The 23,586-nt window shown below is 39.9% G+C and overlaps 2 protein-coding genes across 4 annotated transcripts in view; one reads left to right on the top strand and one right to left on the bottom strand.

Annotated features, from left to right (window-relative positions):
- AMN1 (antagonist of mitotic exit network 1 homolog) overlaps positions 1-5,509 on the top strand; it is a 61,843-nt gene extending 56,334 nt beyond the window's left edge. For all 3 annotated transcript variants that reach the window (XM_036866573.1, XM_036866571.1, XM_036866574.1), the window contains one exon: positions 4,401-5,509. Coding sequence is in view for 2 of the 3 variants with exons in the window: in XM_036866571.1 (XP_036722466.1) it covers positions 4,401-4,474 (74 nt within the window). In the remaining variant the exon portion in view is untranslated. The remainder of the gene's footprint in view (positions 1-4,400) is intronic.
- A 3,109-nt stretch (positions 5,510-8,618) lies between these two features.
- Positions 8,619-14,543, bottom strand: ETFBKMT (electron transfer flavoprotein subunit beta lysine methyltransferase). Its single transcript, XM_036866350.1, has 4 exons — positions 14,451-14,543; positions 12,519-12,896; positions 10,190-10,320; positions 8,619-9,427 (listed from the first exon to the last, which is right to left on the bottom strand). Exons 2-4 carry the CDS (start codon positions 12,842-12,844, stop codon positions 9,084-9,086), a joined length of 801 nt encoding a protein of 266 aa, XP_036722245.1. The 5' UTR covers positions 12,845-12,896; positions 14,451-14,543; the 3' UTR covers positions 8,619-9,083.
- Positions 14,544-23,586: the final 9,043 nt, after the last annotated feature.

The raw sequence follows: 23,586 nt of genomic DNA, 5'->3' as shown, positions 1-23,586 counted from the left end.
GGGCCGTCTCAGGGAGTTTACTCATTTTTCCCGGGTATCTCCCATGTATACATGAAGTATACTTGTTGATAAACTTCTGTTTGTTTTTCTCTTGTTAATCTGTCTTTGGTCACAGGGGATCTCAGCCAAGAACTCAGAAGGGTAAAGAAAATTCTTTTTCCTCCTCCACAGTTTCTACAGAGTATTCTGGCAAGAGATCATGAAATACTTAGAGACCCCCCAGTTTCTCCCTACAGCGTAATAAACTTACAGGCATCAAATATTCCTACTACTGACTCACTGCTCTAAATACTCTATACTTTTTATGGGGAAAAGAAAAGCTGCCTGAGGAGAATTTGAGTAATGTAATACTGCCCTCTAGCATCCAGTTTTTAAAATTACATAAAAATATACTGTATGCTTACAACTAGAGGGAAAAATGTTTTTCTATTTATGTGCAATAATAAATTCCTACAGAAGAGTCACAAATATAGTCAGAAAACAAATATTTACATATCATATTTGATAATATATTCATAACTAGTAAAAATGCCAAAATAGTCTTAGAACCACCAGCTAAAGTGAAATCGGGAAGTACACGTTTCCAATTTTGTTCTTTTTCAAAACTGTGTTGGCTCTTCTGGGTCCCTTGAATTCCTATGTAAATATTAGGATCGTTTTGTCAATTTCTTTTTAAAAAGTTTGTTGGGATTTTGCTAGGGATTGCATTGAATCTGTAGATCAGTTTGGGGAGTACTGCCATCTTAATACTAAGTCTTCTGATCTATGAACATGGACATCTTTCCATTTATTAGATCTTCTTTGATTTCTTTCAACAATGTTTTGTAGTTTTCAGAGTATAAGTTTTTCACTTCTTTTGTTAAACGTATTCCTAAGTATTTTATTCTTTTTGATGGTAATGTGGATGAAATTATTTTCTTAATTTCATTTTGTAACGGAAACCAGGTTTGGCTGCTTGCCACTCATATGCCAGTAATTCAAGAGGCAAGTGTCAGTAGAAAAGAAAGGTGCTTTGGGACTTCCCTGGTGGCGCAGTGGTTAAGAATCCACCTGCCAATGCAGGGGACATGGGTTCGAGCCCTGGTTTGGGAAGATCCCACATGCCGCGGAGCAACTAAGCCCTTGCGCCACAACTACTGAGCCTGTGCTCTAGGGCCCGCGAGCCACAACTGCTGAAGCCCGTGCACCTAGAGCCTGTGCTCTGCAACAAAGAGAAGCCACCTCAATGAAAAGCCTGCACACCACAAGGAAGAGTAGCCCCCTCTCACCGCAACTAGAGAAAGCCCGCGTGCAGCAATGAAGACTCAACGCAGCCAAAAATAAATAATAGAAAAAATAAAAAGATATCACCATTAAAAAAAGAAAAAAAAAAAAAAGAAAAGAAAAGCTGCTTTAATCAGAAAAGCCAGGGGAATTCCCTGGCAGTCCAGTGGTTAGGACTCTGTGCTTTCACTGCCAAGCACCCCGGTTCAATCCCTGCTCGGGGAACTAAGATTATGCAAGCCACACGGTGTGACCAAAAATAAGAAGAAGAAGAAGAAAGAAAAAGAAAAGCTGGCAATCTGGGGAGATGGTAAACTCGTGTCCAGAGGCCAACTCCAAAGATTCTGCTCAGCCATGAGAGTTTTTAAATGGAAAAATGGGGGAAAGAATCTCATTGAATCATTGAGGCATGAGGTTGGGTTTTGCATCATTCTCCATTGAGTGCAGACTGGCTGACTCTTTCTTCAGAGAGAAGAAAACCTTGCCTGCGTGGTCTGCCTGCAGGATTGCTAAGGGAGCTGTTGGGGGTAAAAAGCAAGTCATTTTTTTAACTGCTTAATTCTTCATTCTTACTTCTTTTTATCTAGGAAAAGAATCAACAGGTTAGACAAGGCATGGTGTGCATTCAGGAGAGCATAAGTCAGGAGTTAGTTTCAATTGCTTAGTGATCTCATTCCTATAATTAGGTTCTTTTAAGGTTAGAGGGGAACACAAATGGGCAAACAGGAAAAGGGCAAAGAGCTGCTTTTAATTTTTGGATTGTTCATTGTGTAGAAATAAATTGATTTTTGTATATTGATCTTGTGCCCTGCAATCTTGCTGAACTCATTTATTAGTTCTAATTTTTAGTGGATTCCTTAGTACCATATTACCTAACTACAAATAGTTTTACTTTTTCCTTTCCAACATGAATGCCTTTTCTTTTTCTTCCCTAATTTCCATGGCTGGAACCTCCAGTGCAGTGTTGCATAGAAGTGGCAAAAGGAGAAATCCTTATCTTTGTTCCTGATTGTAGGGGGAAAATATTTAGTTTCTCACCATTAAGGATGATGTTAGTGGTGGGTTTTTCATAGATGCCCTTTATCAGGTTGAGGAAGTTCCTTTCTGTTTCTGGTTTGTTGAATGTTTTTATCATGAATGTCGGATTTTATCAAATGCCTTTTCTGTGTCTATTGAAATGATTATGTCGTTTTTGTCCTTTATTCTATTAATATGGGTGCCACAGGCAGAAAAATGCCCCCACTCAAAGATGTCCATGTTCTAATGCTCAGAACCTACAAGTATATTGACCTTAAAATAGGGAGATTATCCTGGATTACCCAGGTGGGCCCAATGTAATCATAAGGGTCTTTAAAAGTAGAAGAGGGAGACAGAAGAAGGAGAACCATAGAGATGGCAGCATAAGAAAGACTTTGTCCAATGTTGCTCACTTTGAATATGGAGGAATACAAGGAATGTGGTGGCCTTTAGAAGCTGGAAGAGTCAGGGAGGTGGATTCTCCCCTAGAGCCTCCAAAAAGAATGCTAACCTCCTAATACCTGCTTTTAGCCCAGTAAGACCCATTTTGAAATTCTGACCTTCAAAACTGTACAATAATAAATTTGTGTTGTTTTAAGCCATTAAGGTTGTGGTTATTTGTTACAGCAGCAAGAGGAAACAAATACAGTGTACTACATTAATTAACTTCCGGATGTTTAACCTTGCATTCCTGGGATAAATCCCAGTTGATCATGGCATATAACCCTTTCTGTGTTGCTAGATTTGGTTTGCTTGTGTTTTATTGAGGATTTTTGAGTACATATTCATAAGAAATATTGGTCTGTTGTTTTCTGTGTATGTGATGTTTTTGTCTGGCTTTGGTGTCAAGGTAATACTGTCCTCATAGAATAAGTTGGAAAGTGTTCCTCCCTCTTCTATTAGTATAACCACTACAGCTTTGTTACAGTTGCTGTCTACATGATACATCTTTATCCATCCTTTTACTTTCAACCTGTTTGAAACCTGTCCTTAATCTAGATCTCCTGTAATAACAGACTTCCTCTATAATAACTGATATTTTTTATGACAATGAAAACTGCATTTGTTATATTTTTAGCTGCTTTTAAAAAAATTAGCTGCTGAAGTAAACCTTTGTTTTCACAACTATAACTTCTTGTTTCCAAACACTCTCTAGTTCTCTTTCTTGCACTAAATCTTTAATGTTTTGGCTTATTTTTGTTTTACTTAAAATAAAACTTAGTAACCATATGTTGGGCCTGCTTTTTTTCCTAGTGGTCTATGAAATCTTTAAGTCTGAGAACGACTAAACTAAGAAATTTCCCAAGACTAGGTTAGAGATATGTTATACATACAACATAGGTTGTATCTATGGAACAAGTTTATTAAACTCCTGAATAATTTTTAAAGTAATAAAATTTTAGCAGTGTTTTTGCATTAAAGCATTAAAAGCATTAAAAGATATTGTAAAACTGACTTTGCAAAAGATATGTAAACCATATTAAAATCACTGCTATATACTGTGAATAATTGAAAACCATCTAAATGTCTAGTCATACAGATTGGTTAAATTACAAGGAATTCATGTAATAGTTATCTATTTAAAATCATGTTTTATAAATATTATATGACATGGAAAAATGTTCAACTACAGGTCAAGTTGTCCTGTTCTAGTAACTACTCTGTCCCCTAACCTTTATGGGCATGTTGCCCCCTCCCAAGGTGTTTTACCATACCTGTTGGCTTTCTTTAATCATGCTTGCTTTAATCACTCCTTTATAGTTAAAACCTCTTCAAGCACCCTAGTTTAGTGTGTCATCTACTTCCTGCCAGGACCCTGAGAAACTTTAACCCTATTACTCTCTGGTTGGTGAAATTAAGATGAAATTACAGAGAAAACAGTAAATACCTGTTTTTTAGAAGTATTACTATGATATGTTTACTGCAGCCAATAATAGTGATGGTTACCACTAATTAAATGTATTTTTAGCTTATAGTATGCTTTATATATCATCTCATTTAATCCTTTAAATAACCCTATGAGATATAATAGTTATCATCATCCCCAGTTTATACATGAGGACACATTCAATATCTTTGATTACTATGAATTAATATATTGTCATTGTTTTCTTTTGTAGATCATTCACGAGAAGTCTTGGAGCAATTAGTAGGCCCAAACAAACTAAAGCAAGTGACGTGGACTGTATATTGATGCTTATTGAAGCTTATCAAAGCTATGATCTTCATACTACTTTCCCAGGAAACAATGATCTAGAGATTGGCTTTCCAATAATATGATTTATGCTTTGAAGTTAACCAGGCTCTTAAACATTTTAATAGTGCTATTATTTCTAAGTTTGTTTGAGGAGTGATTGTTCTTGAAATGGCAATCCTAGCATGCCCTCTGATGTATTTGGGGAGGGTATTGTGTTTGTTTCCTTAATAGCAAAGTTTTAAATTACCTGTTTGCCTGGAAATTTCCTTCTCCTACCTAGATATTTGAGCTGCTGTAAGAGAAATTTACCAATATGGATAAATACTAGGAGAATTCTAAGTAAAGATATTTCTAAAAGCATAATTACCTTCCTAGCTATTTTTTGGCTGCTACCTTCCAAATTATTTAAATGTCCACTGGCCAAAAAGCAAAGCTGAACATCAGGCCTGTAACTTCTTCACAGAATTTATTATTTCAATGAAACAAAGAAATATAATAGTTTAATGTCATAATCCAGGACATCATATAACTTAGCCATTCAGCATATGAATGTTACTGAGTATGGCTACTTTTCCCAAATACATGCTATTCATCTACAAACTTTCATCCTTAAAAACTGCAGTCAAGAATGTGTAAGAATGAGTAAACACAAAATGTCATCACAGAAGTTGTATTCTGAAGCTCTACTGGTTTCACATTGTGAAATAAACACACAGGTCTTAGTTTTCAAATGAAATGTATTACTCTCTATAATCACAAAATTCTCTGAAGTGTACTGTGCTTAAACTACCCCAAAATTCAGCATATTCCCTGTGCCATGAGCCTGTCTCAGTGGGACTTTCTTAAAGATTTCCTATTTTTACTGTGATGTAGTGAATAACAGGGAAAGTGTGGTATGGTAGATTTGTTGTATATGTTTAGAGGGAAGGGTTTACATATTCAACTCTACTTCTTGTCCTTACTATTAACTACTTTATAAATGTGATATGTTTATAGCATAGATACATATATTGCCACTGCAAAGGTGGTACATATGTATATATGTGTAAAATGGGTAAGGCCTGTTCCATCTATGAAATTTTTCTAAAGACAAATTCAGTAAGATTTAATATTGAACACCTAACCAAGTCAGTAGCTTTTTCTGCTTTTGGGAAAACTAGTTTCAAGATCTAAGGTATCAGATTTTTAGAGTCTGTAAAGGATTTATCATCCTAAAGCAGTTGGCAGCTTGATCTTTTTTTTCATACTGCTAGTTATCTTAGCTGTTTCTCAGCACTCTGTTTAAAATTTGGGTCTCCCGTCCCTATCCTGCCTATCCCTGTCACCCTTACCTGTCACTCTAAACTCTGTTTTTCCCCTTTCCATCTGTCACCATCTGACATCTGTTTTATTTTTTATTTATTATCTGTCTCCCCACCCTAGTATATAAGCTTCATGAAGACAGAAATTATTTCTCTTTTTTTCACTGCTGTACCTCCAATGCCTAGAACAGTGTCTGGTACATAATAAGCACCCAAATATCTGTTGAATGAATAGACAAGAAAATAAATAAAAGTAATAGCCGTACTTCGAGTTTCTGGTCTGCGACATGTACAGAGATTGGAAGTCATCACTCCTGTCCTCACAAGATAAAAGCTGAACAAACTGAAAATCATGAAGCAGTACAGTGTTTGTTATTTCAAAGTGGACTTGTATTAGTTGTAAATATACACTGCAAACTCTAGGGCAACTGCTAAAAAAATTTTTTTAATAAATATAACTGACATCCTAAGGGAGGAGAGAAGATGGAATCACATAAAATCCTCAATTAAAACCAGAAAAGGGGGAATTCCCTGGTGGTCCAGTGGTTAAGGACTCTGTGCTCGCACCACCAAGGGCCCGGGGTTTGATTCCTAGTCAGGGAACTAAGATCCCACAAGCCGTGAGATGCAGCACACACAAAAAAGATAAAACCAGAAAAGGCAGAAAAAGTAGAACACAAAAAAGAACAAAGGCAACAGTTATAAATATGGTAGAAATTAATCCAACTATATCAATAATCTCTTTAAACGTGAACAGTCTTAATACAAACGTTTGTTATGCTATGAAGTCATTTCAAGGATCACTGTTATATATATGGGCGATTTAAAAATATTTTAAGTAATATTTGGACGTCTCAAAGACCTTCTTGTACCTTCCTCATAAATAATTAAGAAAGGATAACAGAAACAGTGTTGTAGATATTTATTTTGTAATTAATTAATTAATTAATTTATTTATTTTTTGGCTGTGTTGGGTCTTAGTTGCGGCGCTCAGGCTTTTCATTGTGGCGCTTGGGCTTCTCTCTTGTTGTGATGCGTGGGCTTAGTTGCCCTGCGGCATATGGCATCCTAGTTCCCCAACCAGGGATTGGAAGGCAGATTGTCAACCACTGGACCACCGGGGAAGTCCCATGTAGATATTTAAAATTAAATCTCCTCTTCGCCTCTTCAAGCTGATTTCCAGCAGTGCTCCAGAGTATAATTTCCTTTAATTTTCTTTCTTATCTTGCTGAGAAGGACAATACCCAGAAGACTATCCTGAATTTTCAAGGAATATGTCAACAAAACTCTTTCCTCTCAAATGCCACCCAGTGCCACTGTAGCCTATAATTTCCATTAATTTTAACCAATGCTGAATCAAAATTTTGAGTTTATAATTAAGCCCCAGTAGACCAATGGAAATTGGATACAACAAGAGTTGATTCATTGGGTTGTAATAAACTCTGACTTCCAGAGTTCAAGAATCACAAGATCCTCTGTGACCCAGCTCCAAAACTCCCACCTAATGATACCGTTTTCCTGCCTAAGCAACAACCTGCCCTTAACTGCTTTCTCTACATTTCTTTTGAAAGACTATAGCTCTGATCATGTCTCCCTGGTATCCTAATCCCACTGGCATGTGTGTATTATTAGAAAGCATATAATGCAAGTGTCATAAACAACTCCTAAGCAGTATATGAGAACACGAGAGTACAGCTGACCCTTGAACAACACGGGTTTGAACCGCACTTATATGTGTTTTTTGTTTGGTTTGTTTCAATAAATACTACAGTACTACGCGATCCATCCCCAGATGCAGAAACTTGGATGTGGACTGTAAAGTTATACATAGATTTTCAACTCCAGGGGGTGGGTGGGGTAGTCAGCACCCCTAACGCCCATGTTGTACAAGGGTCAACGGTACAATCGCAAGGCTGCGTTTTATACCTGTAACATATATCGTGGTCACGTTTTGTTTTAAATTGGAGAATAAGAAACATAGTACGTATAATCGGTACAAAATTACACGACCCAAAAGTAAGAACTAGGTCTCCCTACCACCCTCATCCACCAGCCATCTGGTACCCTCTCAGAAGACAACCACTGTTACCAGTTTCTTACTTATCTTTCCAGGGATATTCTATATCTACTACAAGTAAATATGTATTCTTTACGTATACATTCACATGTAGGTATATACATGCATCTTTTTTACATAAATAGTGTATACTATACACATTCTTCTTCACATTGTTTTTCATTTACGTCCTAATGTTCTTATTGACATATAAGATCCTGACAAGCTGGGGCATGTAGTGGTGGCATAACCAATTTCTAGCTGACCTTAGTAAACCATAAAGAGGCATCATAAGGTATCACAGTACTGAGTATGTAGGAAATTATAAAATCTTTATCTGTGTTTCTTAATTGATGCCCTATTATATACTTATCCTATATTATACACTTTATACTTTCATTTATTATAATAACCCTTTGAGGTGCAGTTTATTAAATTTTATTACTATTTTATAGGTGAAGAAATGAAAGCCCAGAGAGCTTAAGTAGCCCAAAATCCCAACTAGAAAGTGACAGAGTGGCCTCACTCCGAAGCCCATGTACAGTAAGTCCCCTACATATGAATGAGTTCCATTACGAGAGTGGGTTCATAAGTCCAACAAAGTTAGCCTAGGTACCCAACTAACACAATCAACTATATAGTACTCTACTGTAATAGGCTTATAATACTTTTCACACAAATAATCATAAAAAAACAAACACAAAAAATAAAACATTTTTAATCTTACAGTAGAGTACCTTGAAAAGTACGGTAGTACAGCACAACAGCTGGCATACAGGGGCACTGTAACATCTTTGAAAGTTCACAACTTGAAGGTTCGTATGTAGGGGACTTACTGTATTCTGTACCATACCAACTGCATCTCTGATCTTAACAGATAATTTTTTAAAATATAGTGTTCTTCTGTATTTTTTATTTTGTTTAATTCAAAGATACATCATAGTTGTCCTCAACTATAGAAAGAGACTGTGCTAAAATATCTAATTCCTCTCAGCTACTTAAACTACATGTGGATATTGCCTTCTATAATTATATTCTAGCAGTAAAACTAGAAAAAAAATTTCAGATAGAGATTTCTATATTTGGCTTACTGCAGAACAAGTTACATGACAAAGGGTGACAAAACTTTAACCTTCATATTTTGGAAACAAGATTTTCCATTTAACACGAGTTGCCTTCTTTGAACTGGACAGTCTTATAGGGTTAAACACAAACATAGCTATATCCATATCGGAGGTACTTCAACAGCTCAAGGCTGAAAATCCCACACCGTGCTTGTTGTCAGTCCATTGTTCTCCTGCCTAGTAGGCTCTGGAAGTGAATATTCTGCTACTTTGTGCAGTTGATGCTGAATGCTATGTCCACTGAACTGGGGTCGCCCAGGGTCACCAATAAGTACTCGAGTTCTGTAGACCCAAAAGCAATTTTTCAGCCATTGATGTAGACTGTCTGCAAGGTCTTCATCATAAAACATATCTCCAAGCACAACAAGGTCCCACTTATCTTGTTCCAAATCCAGTATGTTTTTGGTTAAAATGGGAAAAGGATTCAGTTGGTTCAACTCACAGTTTAGTGTAATAGCCATTCCTGCAACTTTAAAAAAGCACATAGTGAATTGGTATATGCTAGGTTGTTTTAATTCTCTATTAATTAATTTAAATAATCTAGAAAATCTCCAACAATGTTTTTTTTCCCTTTCTGTTGAAAGTTGTTTTTTAGGTAAAGAAGCCTAAAGTATATGCCAATATAAGCTATTTCCTGCAATTCTCAAATATATGAATATCCTGAAAATAAAACAATACCAAACACCTGGAAATGTTGAGGTTTTAAGGAACATTTGCTGATCTACAAGCCTTGTGCTTGAGCAGGATGACAAGTTGGAACTGAGACCCCATGTACAATAAGGCTCCTCAAGGGCTAGATCCTCAGTGAAAGGGAAGACTAGAAGAAAATCAGATAAAATTAAAACTTACCTGTCTCAACTTGGGTTCGAATGGAATAAAATCTCCCTCAAAGACACAGGCCTATCTTCACATGGGTTTTGGTCAAATAAACACTACCTACATATTTCAGGAAATCCCTAGCCCAGCAATGACCAACAGTAAGTGCTCCCAGGTTGGTATCACTTTGGTATATCTGCCAGACACAAATGGAAGTCCTCCTGTGAAAAATGCACCATCAACTCAGGCCTCACAGGATTCCCACAGATAATGTCCCACTGAGTAAGTTCACAATATCAGATTATAAGATTCACATGGAAATGGGCTAGGCTATGATGGGTTGAGGCATCTGTAGATATTTATCCTGGAAGAAAAAAAGATGAGCTTCAAATATTTTAAAATGTGAAATTCTTACTAGGGTCTATGTCATTGGCCAAGATCCTTAAAGCTCCACTCATCTTAGCAGCGATAGCTGTAGCTCCACATCCACTCCCAATATCTAACACAGATTTTCCTCTGACAACGTCAGGATTATCCAAAAGATACCTAAATTAGAAAGAAAAGGGAAAACATTATCTAAGATAGGAGAAGGTCAATAAGAGGTGTACCAAAATTTTTCTTTGGATTGACTGGACAAAGAAATGGTGAAACTTAGAAGAATCTGGTCCAACATTGGCAAGTTTGGCCTGACTAGAATGAGATAAAATGTCAATCTTAAGAGCTGGGCAGAGGTGGCAGAGAGAGGACCTAGTCATTTTCTTTCTCTTTAGCAGGTGTGAAGAGCAGTTCCATACAACTGACTAATCGTGCTCTTCAAGTCAACTTTTTAGAAGTACTGAGCACTTACTATGACCCAGAAACTACTAAGCACCAAAAACATAGACTGACAAAACACTGCTAAAATCAGGACTCAGTAAGCTAGATGCAAAATTCACAGTCTCCTCTTCATTGTTCAACAGAGAATGGTTTTACCTACTGCTTGAACTGTTTTATAATGACCTCTCTGGTAAGGTACGATCAAAGTCCAGTTCAACCAAAGAATTTGGACCTGGGCTAAGTAGTTACCAAGCAAGTGAAGATGAATGGGAAAACACTGAAATAATAAATGTCAACTGACACTTGACCTTAGTATTGTAATAATAAAGAAGAGCAGAGGGAATTCCCTGGCGGTCCAGTGGATAGCATTCCACGCTTTCACTGCTGAGGGCCTATCAGGGAACTAAGATCCGGCAAGCCAAAAAAAGACTAAGGAACTATGGCAAGGCAAGGATGTAGTACCCTGTCTAAAGGGACAGCTGTTACCCATCTTGAGCTAATTGTTGCCCCATAGAAATGGGGTGTTATCAGAGATTTAAATCCAGTGTTATCAGATATTCTTTTTTTTTTTTTTGGCCTTGCCTCGTGACTTGTGCGGTCTTAGTTCCCCGACCAGGGATTGAACTCAGGCCAGGCAGTGAAAGCGCCAAGTCCTAACCCCTGGACCACCTGGGAATTCCCCAGAGATTCTTTCTTTTTCAAATCAAAATAAATTTTTACATGCAATCCCTCAAGTTTTAAATGTTAGCAACAGATTTTTTTTTTAAGTTTACAAGTAAAGGCCAAAGAAAACACATCTGTGGATCACCTATTTGTGACCTCTGATTCAGACAGTCTCTTAAGGAATTTGATTGCACTTATATTTGGAGTTGATAACAACTTGTATAGATATCACTTAAAATGTATTTTTTTAAATGATGTAAGTAAATAAAGCTTGAAAATTTGGCAACACAACAGCCAGAATATTGGACTTGTTAGATATTAGAAAGCTTTCCAGAACTTAGGATTCTCCAGAAAGCTCTATGTTTGCATTTATTTATTTTGCATTTAAAACTATATACAACCTGAATTCTGCTAGACCATACCATTCCTGTGAAAGAGAAGTCCTTATCCTTTTCCCTTCAGTTTTGTAACCTCAAGGTATAAAAAGATTAAATCATTTGCCAGTCTAAGAGCAAAGACTAGATTAAAATGCTGTTAAGTTCTTGCCTTTGTTTCAGCGGCTGTTTTAATAAAAAGCACTGTGTGAATGTGTGAGAATATGTCCTAAAGAAGACCTTTGCAGTATGGGGAGTTGGAAAGGGGGAACCTTAAAAATGCAAAGGCAGTGCCGCAACTAAGAGCCCGCATGCCACAACTAAGACCCAACACAGACAAATAAAGAAATAAATAAATATTTTTTAAAAAATCATTTTAATGCACGTGCAACTCCAGAGTTCACCTGAGTAATGTCCCAATCACTCACATCCCTCGTTCTTTGGGAGCTTGGGAAGAGGCAATGATGGAGGAAGTGTGAGGTTTAAGGAGCAACATTTACAGGATTAAACCAGGCGACCTGAAGGACTGAGGCTTTAAGCTCCACTGAGGAACTCTGCACCGGCCATGCATCATATCATGAACCATGAACCTGAGAACAGTGTGAGATTTCTGGATCATTACCAGCTATCTAGGGTCTTGACAGCTGACTTAGGATTTCTCTTGGGGAGAGAGCTATATATCGGGAAACACCTTGATCAGCTTGGAGCAGAAGGTAAAGCTATGCAACAAAGCAACCCAACATTATTCCTAAACTGCTCTAAATTAAGAAAAGAATTTGGGGTTTTACTCTGTTTTTTTGTGAGGAGCAGGGAGAATGAGGAGTTGGAAGGGGCTGAAAAGAGTAAGGATATGAGGAGCCCTAAAGGCTCCCGCTTCACTTACGGCCATACCTAGACAAGGCTTGGCCTCCTGGCCAGTAGATTGCCCAGTAAGGATCACTGTGGGGCCACAGGTCAGCTCTCTCCCACCAGAACTTGCATCTGGGGGTCAAAAGCCGCAACTGGATTTCAGGGGTGAGGCTACCACGGCTGGTGACTTCAGTGTTCTCCTCCAGGAAAGCTTTCATCTCAGGGTCCAAAAAGCTTCCAGTTCCCCTCCAGGGGCAGTGGCCCCAGGGAAGCAAGGGAAAACCACTGCTTCTCACAGCCTTCCGAAGGACACTACAGCGGTTCATGGCAAATGATGTAAACGCTCTCCAACCTGGGCGCAAGGCCATAGGTCCCAAAGCACAGGTTTGTTGGTGCTTCTCTTGATAACAGCTGCTCCTCCTGGGGAAAGAATAAGGGTCTGGCTGCCAAACTGATCTCAACTGGAATCTCTGGACCTCTAAAAACATAAATGATACTGAAAACTCCAAGGCTCACCAACACTTCCAAATCCTATTGCATAGTAAGAAAATGTTAGTGTTAGCTCTGTAGCAGATGATGCACAAGTGCAAGTTCATTTTAGGTGAAAGCGTTGGTGCATTAATTTAGGAAAATCCAATCTTCTAAAAGATGCCTTTCCACAACAGAATCCTTTTTAATAACTTATAACAACAAATACACAAGCATCTGATTTTCAGAGAATCCTCAGGAACACGCCTTTTATATAAAATAAGGTATACCTTTAAAGTTCTTTCATTCATTTAATAAATCACTTCCCTTTAAGCAGGCACTGTGCTTAGCAACTGTGAACAAAATAAAGTCCCCACCTTCAGGAAGCTTAGATTCTAGTGATGGAATAGAGCAATTATCAGGGCAAACACAGTTCTTGCCTTTATGAAGTCTAGCCAAGATTGTGCAGATTACCAAATTGTAACTGTGGTTAGAGATATACAAATTATACTGACTGGCTCAATAAAGATAGTCCTAGCATAAAACATCAATGTAATCAAGATTCAGGTGTTTTCCTAAAAACAAACAAAAACAAAACAAAACAAACAAAAAACTATGGATTTAATTGTAATAAAAGAATATCAACTCCCAAATCTCTTTCTGTAAATACCTCTGATGAGTCATCTTTACCAAACCTGGACTTAATAGAAAGACACCTTGATAAAAATAAGAATGAGGAAGAGCAGTTTAAGCATGAATTATACACCCAGTTGTTTGGGACCTCTGATCTGTTCTGCATAAATATATAAATAGTCTTATGTCCACCCAAGTATTTAGAGTAGGGGCCCCAAACTCAAATGCCTACCCAGGGCCAGACTGGTGATAAATGTGTGATGCAGGCTGGTTGTTAGATCACAGAAGGGCTGTGGCAAACTGGAAACTATTTCAAAACAGTCCAAAGGAGGCAGCCAGGGGACACGTGGCCAGATCTTTCAATTTCTCAAAACAATCCAGCTATTTACCCATAAACTCCCACTTTTAAACGTGGGCAATTAGTTAAAATACCAAGACACGAGGAGGGGCAAAATGTCTGTCTGTGAACCAAGGATAGACCTTAAGTGGGTGTGCCAGCCCACGTTTATCCCTTTTAATCTCAGGGTCTCTAACAACCTGACCTCATTGGATTAATTGTGTAGGGAAGGATTGGGTCAGCCCTTGAATCGCACGAGCCTAAGGTTTGAAAAGAAAGCAGAGCAAATACAAGATGATTGATTTTCGACACCCTGTCATGCAGACCGATGATGCCCCGCCCACGCCAGCCCCAATGAAGCATCCGTTATGAATACATGATTATGCGGTGGACACTTGGTACATGGATTAACTGGTAAGGAAAGAAAACAGGTTTATTTAAAGGGGCAAGTTCCAAAGTGTTAGCACGTAACTTCCCTCGAAGGAGGACGGGAGTCAGTCTTAAAGGGGCAGGCACAGTCCTCCTTTTCTCCTTACCTGGCTGTGCTAACACCGTCCTGGGAAGCTAAGCACAGGGCAGGTCGGTCACTCGCCTTTGCGCCTCTTTTAGCGCCTTCTTTACAACTGCACGCTGGGTCCCACCTCCCACCCCAGAGCCGGCCCCCAACACCCAGCGCCCCCACCCCCGCCCTGCGTCCCCACCCCGCCCTCCTGCTCCGCCCTCCTTCCCGGCAGCACTTTCTCTCCCTTACCTGGGCTTCTTAAAGGGACAGGAAGTGCGAAACCAGCGGGCGCCCTGACCTCACTTGGGAAATAAGGGAATGTCAAATACTGATTTATAAAAAGTCCACTCTGAAGCCGTGGAGCATCTGCTTCGTGTCAGTCACACTTCTAGGCACTGGGCATAGAGCGGTGAGCAAAATAGACACAGCACAAATCCTAATGACGCTTATATTCAACTGGGATTAAATCATAATATGTCCTCCCTTTTATAATAATTTTCATACACGTACAATCCTTTTTGTTTTTTCAACTGTAACTTCTCATTTCAATAACACTCACTGATTCTCTTGCTAGTAATAATTTTTAATAGATGTTCAAGATCAATTTGTCTAGGGACTTCTCTGGCAGTCCAGTGGTTAAGACTACACGCCTGCACTGCAGGGGGCGCGGTTGCCTTCTCGGTCAGAGAACTAAGGTCCCGCATGCCACCTCCCCCCCCCAACCCCGTTTGAAAAATCAATTTGTCTAAGGTTTTTTTTTTTAATGGATGAGCAATCAAACCACATTATTTATTTTTGGCTGCCTTGGGTCTTGTTGCTGCGCATGGGCTTTCTCTAGTTGCGGCGAGCGGGGGCTACTCTTTGTTGCGGTGAGCGGGCTTCTCATTGCGGTGGCTTCTCTTGTTGCAGAGCAGGGGCTCTAGGCACGGGGCGCTTCAGTAGTTGTGGCTCGCAGGCTCAGTAGTTGTGGCGCACACGCTTAGTTGCTCTGCGGCATGTGGGATCTTCCCGGACCAGGGCTTGAACCCGTGTCCCCTGCATTGGCAGGCGGATTCTTAACCACCGCGCCACCAGGGAGGTCAAGCGTTGTTTTTAACCAGCTTCTGAATTCTATCCCAGTGATAGTTTTAAAATCGATCCGCTTCTCTCCATCCCTCCTGCCTCTGCCTTATGATTGCTTGCTTGAATTCCTGCAACTGGTCTCTCTGCAATCCTGCCTTCCTCTATCCCATTCTCTATAGTTCGGCTGAAATGGTTTTTCTGAAACTTTCATTCCATAGTCCAAAAAAAGGCCTTACATTCCTACAAGATAAGATAAACCAGATAAGCCAAGAGAAACAGACTATAAGCCCTGAGAAACAAACCTGGATTTTCTTTTCTATTGTTTGGTGTTTTTATTTTATTTATTTATTTTTGGTCACGCCGCTTTTCATGCGAGATGATCTTAGTTCCCCAACCGGTGCCCCCAGCATTGGGAGCTGCCTGGTCCTAACCACTGGACCGCCAGGGAAGTCCCACCCTTTTGTTCTTTTTAATTGAAAGAACTGTCTCGCTTTTATCAAAATTGACCCAAATGCAACCAAGCAGACCCATCAACTGTCTGATAACAATTGAGCTATCATCTGACTTTGTGATTTTTGCCTTTAAATATCTGCCTACATTTTTGTACACGAGCCAATTCTCTAATAACTGGACACTCTTGCAAGTGCAAGCAAAAAAAAAATGTATCCCCATTCTCAAATTTGTTTTTAAGGGTTTTTTGAACAAGTTATTTAATTATACTTATTAGCTGTATGTCCTTGGGCACATTATTAAACCTTCCTAATGAAGGGGATTAGGATATGCCATTGTGGCACAGGAATTATTTTGAGCGAAAGAGTTTCTGAAATCTCTTACCTGCCTAAAGCTGACTCTCCCAAAAAAACTCAACTGTCATAAAACCCCTCTTCAAGAACAACTTTAATCTTCTTGGACTTGAGAAGTGGACAACACACCCAAACAGACATTGTCTCAAGACTATCATATCTCCTATCTATTCTTCTAAAACACCATTTATCTTTCCAAAAAGTCATTCCCATAAGTGCCCTTTCTCTCCTTCCCCATCACCTATGATGGAATGAAATATATGTTTTTTAAGGCAGGACAAGAAAATTTAAGCATAGCAGATGCCTTCCCGACAGGGCTCTTCCTAATGTGCAATGTGCATCTACATTATACATTAACCAGACCTCCTCAAAGACAGGAATGTCTGCTCAACCATAAAGATCATTTTTTCCCCTTCTTCTGACGCCAGCAATGTAACTCCTTAGAAGATAACATTCTTTTCTTAATCCTGTAAGGGGTCATGGTGACCTGCTGCTCCCTTCCTACATGTAGGTCTGGTCTTTGTATCTCTGGTTAACGTTATGTAAAATGTCAGTGTGTCATTTTGATGAACGATCCTTTGTCTCAAAAATGTATATAAATGTGCTTTCGACTTCTAACTAGGGGAACAGTCCTCAGAGTTTTCTGAAAGACTGTCTCCAGGGTTATAATCCTCAGGTTGGCTTGGAAAAAAACCTCTATTTCTTCCTTAGATTGACTATTAATTAATTTTTCATCAACACCTACTAAGTTAGGTATATAAACACAAAATTTTAACCACCCCCTATGAGTTATTCATCACTGAATTCTCATGTGCCTATGCATTGCCTGTGTAAACTCTTTTTTTTTCTCCTGTTAATCTGTCTTTTGTCAGTTTAACTTGCAGATCCCAGACACTGAACATAAGAGGGTAAAGGAAAGTTGTTCCTCCCCTACACTAAGTACCAGTGTTCTTCTCTGTAAAATAATAATGATGATAATAATAATGTACTGGGAGGATTTAATGGGATAAAAGTAGCTTAGCACAGTTCCTGGCATATCGTAAACGCTGTGATTATCATTATTGCAACTATGGAGTTAGTGTTGGTAAGACGCAAGACTGGAGGCTGAAGATCAGGTTTTCAGCGAAGAGTGAGGGGATCAGATTTGAGTTTTAGAAAACTGTTTTAAGCTGCGGGTATCAAAGAGAGAGGTTGGATTGAAGGAGACATCAGTTGAAGAATGTGGTGGTAACCCAAACAAGCACTGATGAGGGCATGGAAAGAATTGGACATATCTGGACGTGACTCAGGAAAAGCCATTAGCAGGACTTGGAGAGCAATGAAATATGCTTGCTTAACCATAATGATAGACAATCTAAGGGAAAGATATCGTTTTTTCTTTATCATCTTGACCTGAATGACCGTGCTATCTGATCTCATTCTTCCTTGCTTGAAAGCCTCTCTGGCTCCCCATGCCTTCAATATCAGAGCCAAATTCCTGATCACAGCTTCCGAAGCTCTTAGTAATCAGTCCCTACTTACCCATCCTGCCTTGTTTCAGAACCCTCCCCTCCTCTACACTTTGCTTTCTTGTGGCAAGCCCTTGTCCTCTCACTCCATGCCTTGCTTAAGACAAAGTTGCTGGGGCCACCACACATACACCCTCTCCTCACTGACCCTAACCGCCTCCTCATCCTTCAGAACGCAGCTCAGAGTTAAGGCCCTCAGAAATGGCCCCTACACACACACTGATCTTGACATTTTCTTAGCTTCCTATAGATATATCCAGCAAGAGCACCATGCAGAACTGTCACTGCCTGCCTCCTCTACTGGGCTTAGAGGCAGACCATCTCATTCCTCTTTTACCTTCTGCCACAGTTAAGACACTCAATAAATTCTGTTAAATGAAAGAAAACGCAAATAAAGGAGGAAATTAACAAATATTACATATCAGTGTCTCATTTCCAAATGTTATTTTTAACAGCTTTATTGAGGTATAACTTACGTACAATAAACTTCACATATTTAAAGTGTACAATTTGATGTTTTGCTATGTGTATACCCTCGTGAAATTGTCACCAAAATCAAGAGACTGAACATATTCAGTGCCCTGTGTTATCTCTCCCTCCTGTCCTCCACATCCCCTCCATCCCCAGGTAGCCGCTGATCTGCTTTCTGTCACTACAGATTAGTTTGCATTTTCTAGATTTTTATATAAATGCAGTTATACAGTATGTACTCTTTTGTCTTTGCTTTCACTCAGCATGATTATTTTGAGATTCATCTGTTGTTTCATGCATCAATTGTTCACTCCTTTTCATTGCTAGGTAGTTTTCCATTGTATGTATATATAAAATGTGTTTATCCGTTTATCTATTGATGAATATCTGGGGGGGTTGTTTATTTGTTTGCTATTACAAATAAAGCTGCTTTGAATATTTGTGCACATGTCTTTGTATGGACATATGCTTTCTTTTCCATTGGGCAAATACTTAGGAGTGAAATGGCTAGATCACATGGTGGTGTGATTAACTGCAAACCTTCTCCAAAAGGGTTGTCATTTTACATTCCCATCATCAGTGAATGAGAATCCCAGTTCCTTCCATGTGATGAGGAAAACAATTTCATTTTTCTGAGTTGCTGCCTAGTCGTTTTACAGTATAAAAACACCACTCACACCTAGAGTCTGAGCATTTAGAAAAAAACGAGTTGAGGATACCCACAGTTAAGTACCCGCTTTGTGTTTCCCGGGGCACCTTTTAAAATAACCACTTTGGGTTAAGCCTGCTGAAAGTTAGTGACCTCTGCCCAACTACCTCATGAGTAATAGGTGCTTGCTACCCTGCTCTCCATCTCCTGCTCGCCCAGCTCTCCCTTCCCCCAGCTCATTGTACCCTCTTGCTTCTGGGGTCTGTAAGTAATAATAAATCTTGTGATTCTACTTCCTTTGTGTGGGTGTACTGAAATTGCATCTTCAATCAAAATGACCTGTGGGCTTTACTTCCCTAAATGGGAGCTCGGATGCTGAGGCAGCCTGACCCTGGGTAGGTGGCTTGTGCCCCTTCATTCATCAGGTCATAATCTCCATATTCTTAATTCAATACACCAGCTCCGGCTTCTCAACACACTCCACATCCTCACCAACACTTGATAGTGTCTTTCTTTCTAATTATAGCCATCCTAATAGGTATGAAGTGGTATCTCATCATGGTTTTAATTTGCATTTCCTCAACGACTAACAATGTCTGAGCATATTTTTGTGTGTTTGTTTGCCATGCATACATCTTCTATTCCAATTATGTCTCATTTAAGTTCAAATTGTTGCATTATTTTTCTGATTTTTCATAATTTGGGCACATTAAAAATAGGCACTTTGGGGACTTCCCTATTGACACAGTGGTTAAGACTTCAAGCTCCCAATGCAAGGGGCCTGGGTTCGATCCCTGGTTAGGGAACTAGATCCCACATGCATGCTGCAGCTAAGGAGCACGCCTGCTGCAACCAAGATCCAGCGCAACCTAAAATAAATAAATAAAATAAATATTTTTAAAAATATAAATATGGACTTCCCTGGTGGCTCAGTGGTTAAGAATCTGCCTGCCAATGCAGGGGACACAGGTTCGATCCCTGGTCCGGGAAGATCCCACATGCCGAGGAGCAACAAAGCCAGTGAGCCACAACTACTGAAGCCTGCGCTCTAGAGCCTGTGCTCCGCAATAAGACAAGCTACTGCAATGAGTAGCCCCCGCTTGCCGCAACTAGAGAAAGCCCACGAGCAGCAACGAAGACCAAATGCAGCCAAAAATTAAATAAATAAATAGGCACTTTTTATCTATGTTTTTCCTCAGTGCTGGAAGAACAATTCAATAAAGCTAATGGAATGATGAGAGAAAAATAACCTCTCTTGCCATTTTTGGAGAATATTATTTGTAAATATAACACAATTTGAAGATGTTTATAAATATAAATTCTAAATAAATTTGTAAATATATTTCTAATAAAATATATACTAAAATCAGCCTCAAGATGCAAACAACAGATAAATCGTACTCAATCAAGTGTGATTTGCCTCTGCCATCCCAGAATGTGTTTCTCCCCAGACTTTTGCATGAAGTTTTGAGGTTTTGAATTTTCTAGAGCTTCACTTCTTCTTCTCTCCCCCAAACTGCCCTTTCAAGCAGTCTACAGCGCCACGTCTCTGTAAATTCAGAGGCTTCCTCTTCTCAGTTCCTTATCTGCGTTTGCAGCCTTTAGTTGGTCACTAGGCAAGCTTTTGTTTTATTTATTTAATTTTACTTTTTGGCCACGCGTCCCGGCATGTGGGATCTTAGTTTCCCAACCAAGGATCAAACCCACGCCCCCTGCAGTGGCGGCGCGGAGTCTTAACCACCGGACCACCAGAGAAGTCCCTAGGCAAGCTTTTAAACACCGGTCACTAAGTCATGCCTAAAAATCCCGGCATCTGGCCCTTTAAGACCAGTTTGTTGTGGAAAGGATTGCGCGCCCACTGAGAAGTGAAATCCTCAGCCAACTAAAGCTATAGTGCCATCTAGTGGTAATTTAGGTGTGTCTGAGCTAAAATGGTAAAAATAAAAAAATAATAAAGAGCAAAGATTCTCACCCACAATTTGACCACACACTGGTATACTTGTTTAGTTGTAGGATGTGGCAGAAATACTTCTCACTGATAAAAGTTAAGGCCTGGGGCTTCCCTGGTGGCACAGTGGTTAAGAATTTGCCTGCCAATGCAGGGGACACGGGTTCAGTCCCTGGTCCGGGAAGATCCCACATGCCGTGGAGCAACTAAGCCCCGAGCGCCACAACTACTGAGCCTGCGCTCTAGAGCCCGTGAGCCACAACTACTGAAGCTTGTGAGCCTAGAGCCCGTGCTCCACAAGAGAAGCCACCGCATGAGAAGCCCGCGCACCGCAACGAAGAGTAGCCCGCACTCGCCGCAACTAGAGAAAGCCCGCGCGCACCAACGGAGACCCAACACAGCCAAAAATAAATAAAATTGATTCTTTAAAAAAAAAAAGAGAAAAAAAGAGTTAAGGCCTAAAATTTAGGAAAGATTTGGTATCACCCATGACACATTCTCCATCCCTGGCTGTCTCCCTTTCTCTCTCCCTCTCTCTCTCTCTCTCTCTCACACACACACACACACACACACACACACACACACACACTCCACAATTAACCCACCAGGAAATCCGTAGGCTCTACCTTCAAAATATACCCAGAATCTGACCTCTCTTCACCACCTGCAGTGCTTCCCTCTAGTACAAGCCACTATCACCTCTAGCGTGGATTATTGTGATGGTCTCCTAACCAACCCCTTGATTTCCGCCCTTGCTCCCTGTGGTCTATTTGCAACAAAAAAGCCAAAGTGATCCTTTTAAAAGGAAGTTAGGTCCTGTTGATGCTCCACTGGAACCCTCCGACATCACCCCGTTGCCCATTCCCGTCACATCCAGCCCAGCCCCTTCTCTGACTTCCACTCCGACTGCCTTCCCCTTTCGACGACTTTTCAAATACACTCGACCAACTTTTGTTTTGTTTTGGAGTCCTAACCACTGGATGCCAGGGAACTCCCTCTGCCTACAGTCTTGATGCTTTGTAAACACACCTTGCTGTTTCCTGCTTCAGGGTCTTTACACCTGCTCCACCATCAGCCTGGGATGGTCTTATCTTAGACGTGTGCACAACTAACCCCTCATATCCTTGATTTTTGTCAAATGCTTTTTCTGCATCAAAGAGATGGTGGCGTGGTTTTCCCCTTCACTCTGTTAATGTGGTGTATTACACTGATCAAGTTTTGTATTTGAATCATCCTTGCCTTCCAGAGATGAATCCCACTTAGTCATGGTGTATAATCCTTTTAATGTGCTGCTGAATTTGGTTGTCTAGTACTTTGCTGAGGATTTTTACCCCTCATCTCCTCTAAGTCTTTGCTCAAATGCTACAATCTCCATGAGGTCTGACCACCCTATTTAAAATTGAAAACAATTTCCCAGCTTTGTTTTTCTCCATAGACATTCATCACTTATTTTGCTTGTTGAACTCTCACGAGGACAGGGACTTGCCGTGAGGACAGAGATTTGTTTCCTTTTTTCCCTTTTTTCTAATTGAGGTCTAATTCACATACGCTGAAGACACAAATCTCAAGTGAACAGTCTGATGAGAATTTTGATAAATGTAATGCACGTAACCATGTAACCCACACCTATCAAAACATAGAACATTCCCGTTGCCCCAGGAAGCTCCCTTCTGCCCCTTCTCAGTCAATCTACACATCCACCCACTCACTGTGTTGATGTCTATCACCATAGGTTAGCTTGACTTGCTCTAGAGTTTCTTATAAATGGAATTATACAGTTTGTACTCTTTTGTATCTGGCTTCTTTTGCTCAGCATAATGTTTTTGAGATTCAGCCACGTTGTTGCTTGCAGTGGTCCTTCGCTCCTTTTTCTTGTTCAGTAGCATTCCACTGTGTGAACATACTTCAGTTTGTTTACCTCTTTTTCTGCTTATTGACATTTGTGTTGTTTCCAGTTTGAGGCCATTATTGATAAAGCTATAAAGCATCTATGAACATTCTTGTAGAACTCTTCTTGTGGGCATATGTTTTCATGTCTTTTGGGTAAATAACTAGGAGTGGAATTGCTGGACTATAGGGTAGATGTATGTTTAACTTTATAAGAAACTACTGAACAGTTCTCCAAAATGATTATAACATTTTAAGATTCCTACCAGCTGTGTAAAAGCTCCACATCATGGACTGTGGTGTCAGCCATTTCAATTTTAGCCATTCTGCTGGCTGTGGGGTGGGATCTTATTATGGTTTTTAACTTGCATTCTCCTATGACTTATTTCCACATGCTTTTTTTTTTTTTAATAAATTTATTTATTTATTTTGGGGCTGTGTTGGGTTTTCATTGCTATGCGTGGGCTTTCTCTAGTTGTGGCAAGCGGGGGCTACTCTTCGTTGCAGTGCATGGGCTCTAGGCGCACGGGCTTCAGTAGTTGTGGCACGAGGGCTCAGTAGTTGTGGTTCACGGGCTCTAGAGTGCAGGCTCAGCAGTTGTGGCACACGGGTTCCGTTGCTCCGCGGCATGTGGGATCTTCCCAGACCAGGGCTTGTACCCGTGTCCCCTGCGTTGGCAGGTGGATTCTCAACCACTGTGCCACCAGGGAAGTCCCCTCCACATGCTTATTGAAGGCTGGGATTTTGTCCATTTTATTTATTGCTTTATTTCCTGCCCATTAGTGCAAGGTGGAGCCCATATTAGGATATCAATGAATATTTGTTGAATGAATTAATCAATG

This window comes from Balaenoptera musculus, chromosome 10 (genome assembly GCF_009873245.2).
Source record: "Balaenoptera musculus isolate JJ_BM4_2016_0621 chromosome 10, mBalMus1.pri.v3, whole genome shotgun sequence".
Lineage (NCBI taxonomy): Eukaryota > Metazoa > Chordata > Mammalia > Artiodactyla > Balaenopteridae > Balaenoptera > Balaenoptera musculus.
This window is presented reverse-complemented; position numbering and strand designations above follow the sequence as displayed.

Bases quoted from the DNA above. Each gene is read 5' to 3' on its own strand.
- ETFBKMT (XM_036866350.1), bottom strand. From the start codon at position 12,844: ATGGCCTTGCGCCCAGGTTGGAGAGCGTTTACATCATTTGCCATGAAC. The intron at 10,321-12,518 runs GTATGGCCGTAA...TTTCTAATTTAG, and splicing joins GGAGGCCAAGCCTTGTCTAG to GTATCTTTTGGATAATCCTG. The intron at 9,428-10,189 runs GTAAGAATTTCA...GCTTTTTTAAAG, and splicing joins GGCCAATGACATAGACCCTA to TTGCAGGAATGGCTATTACA.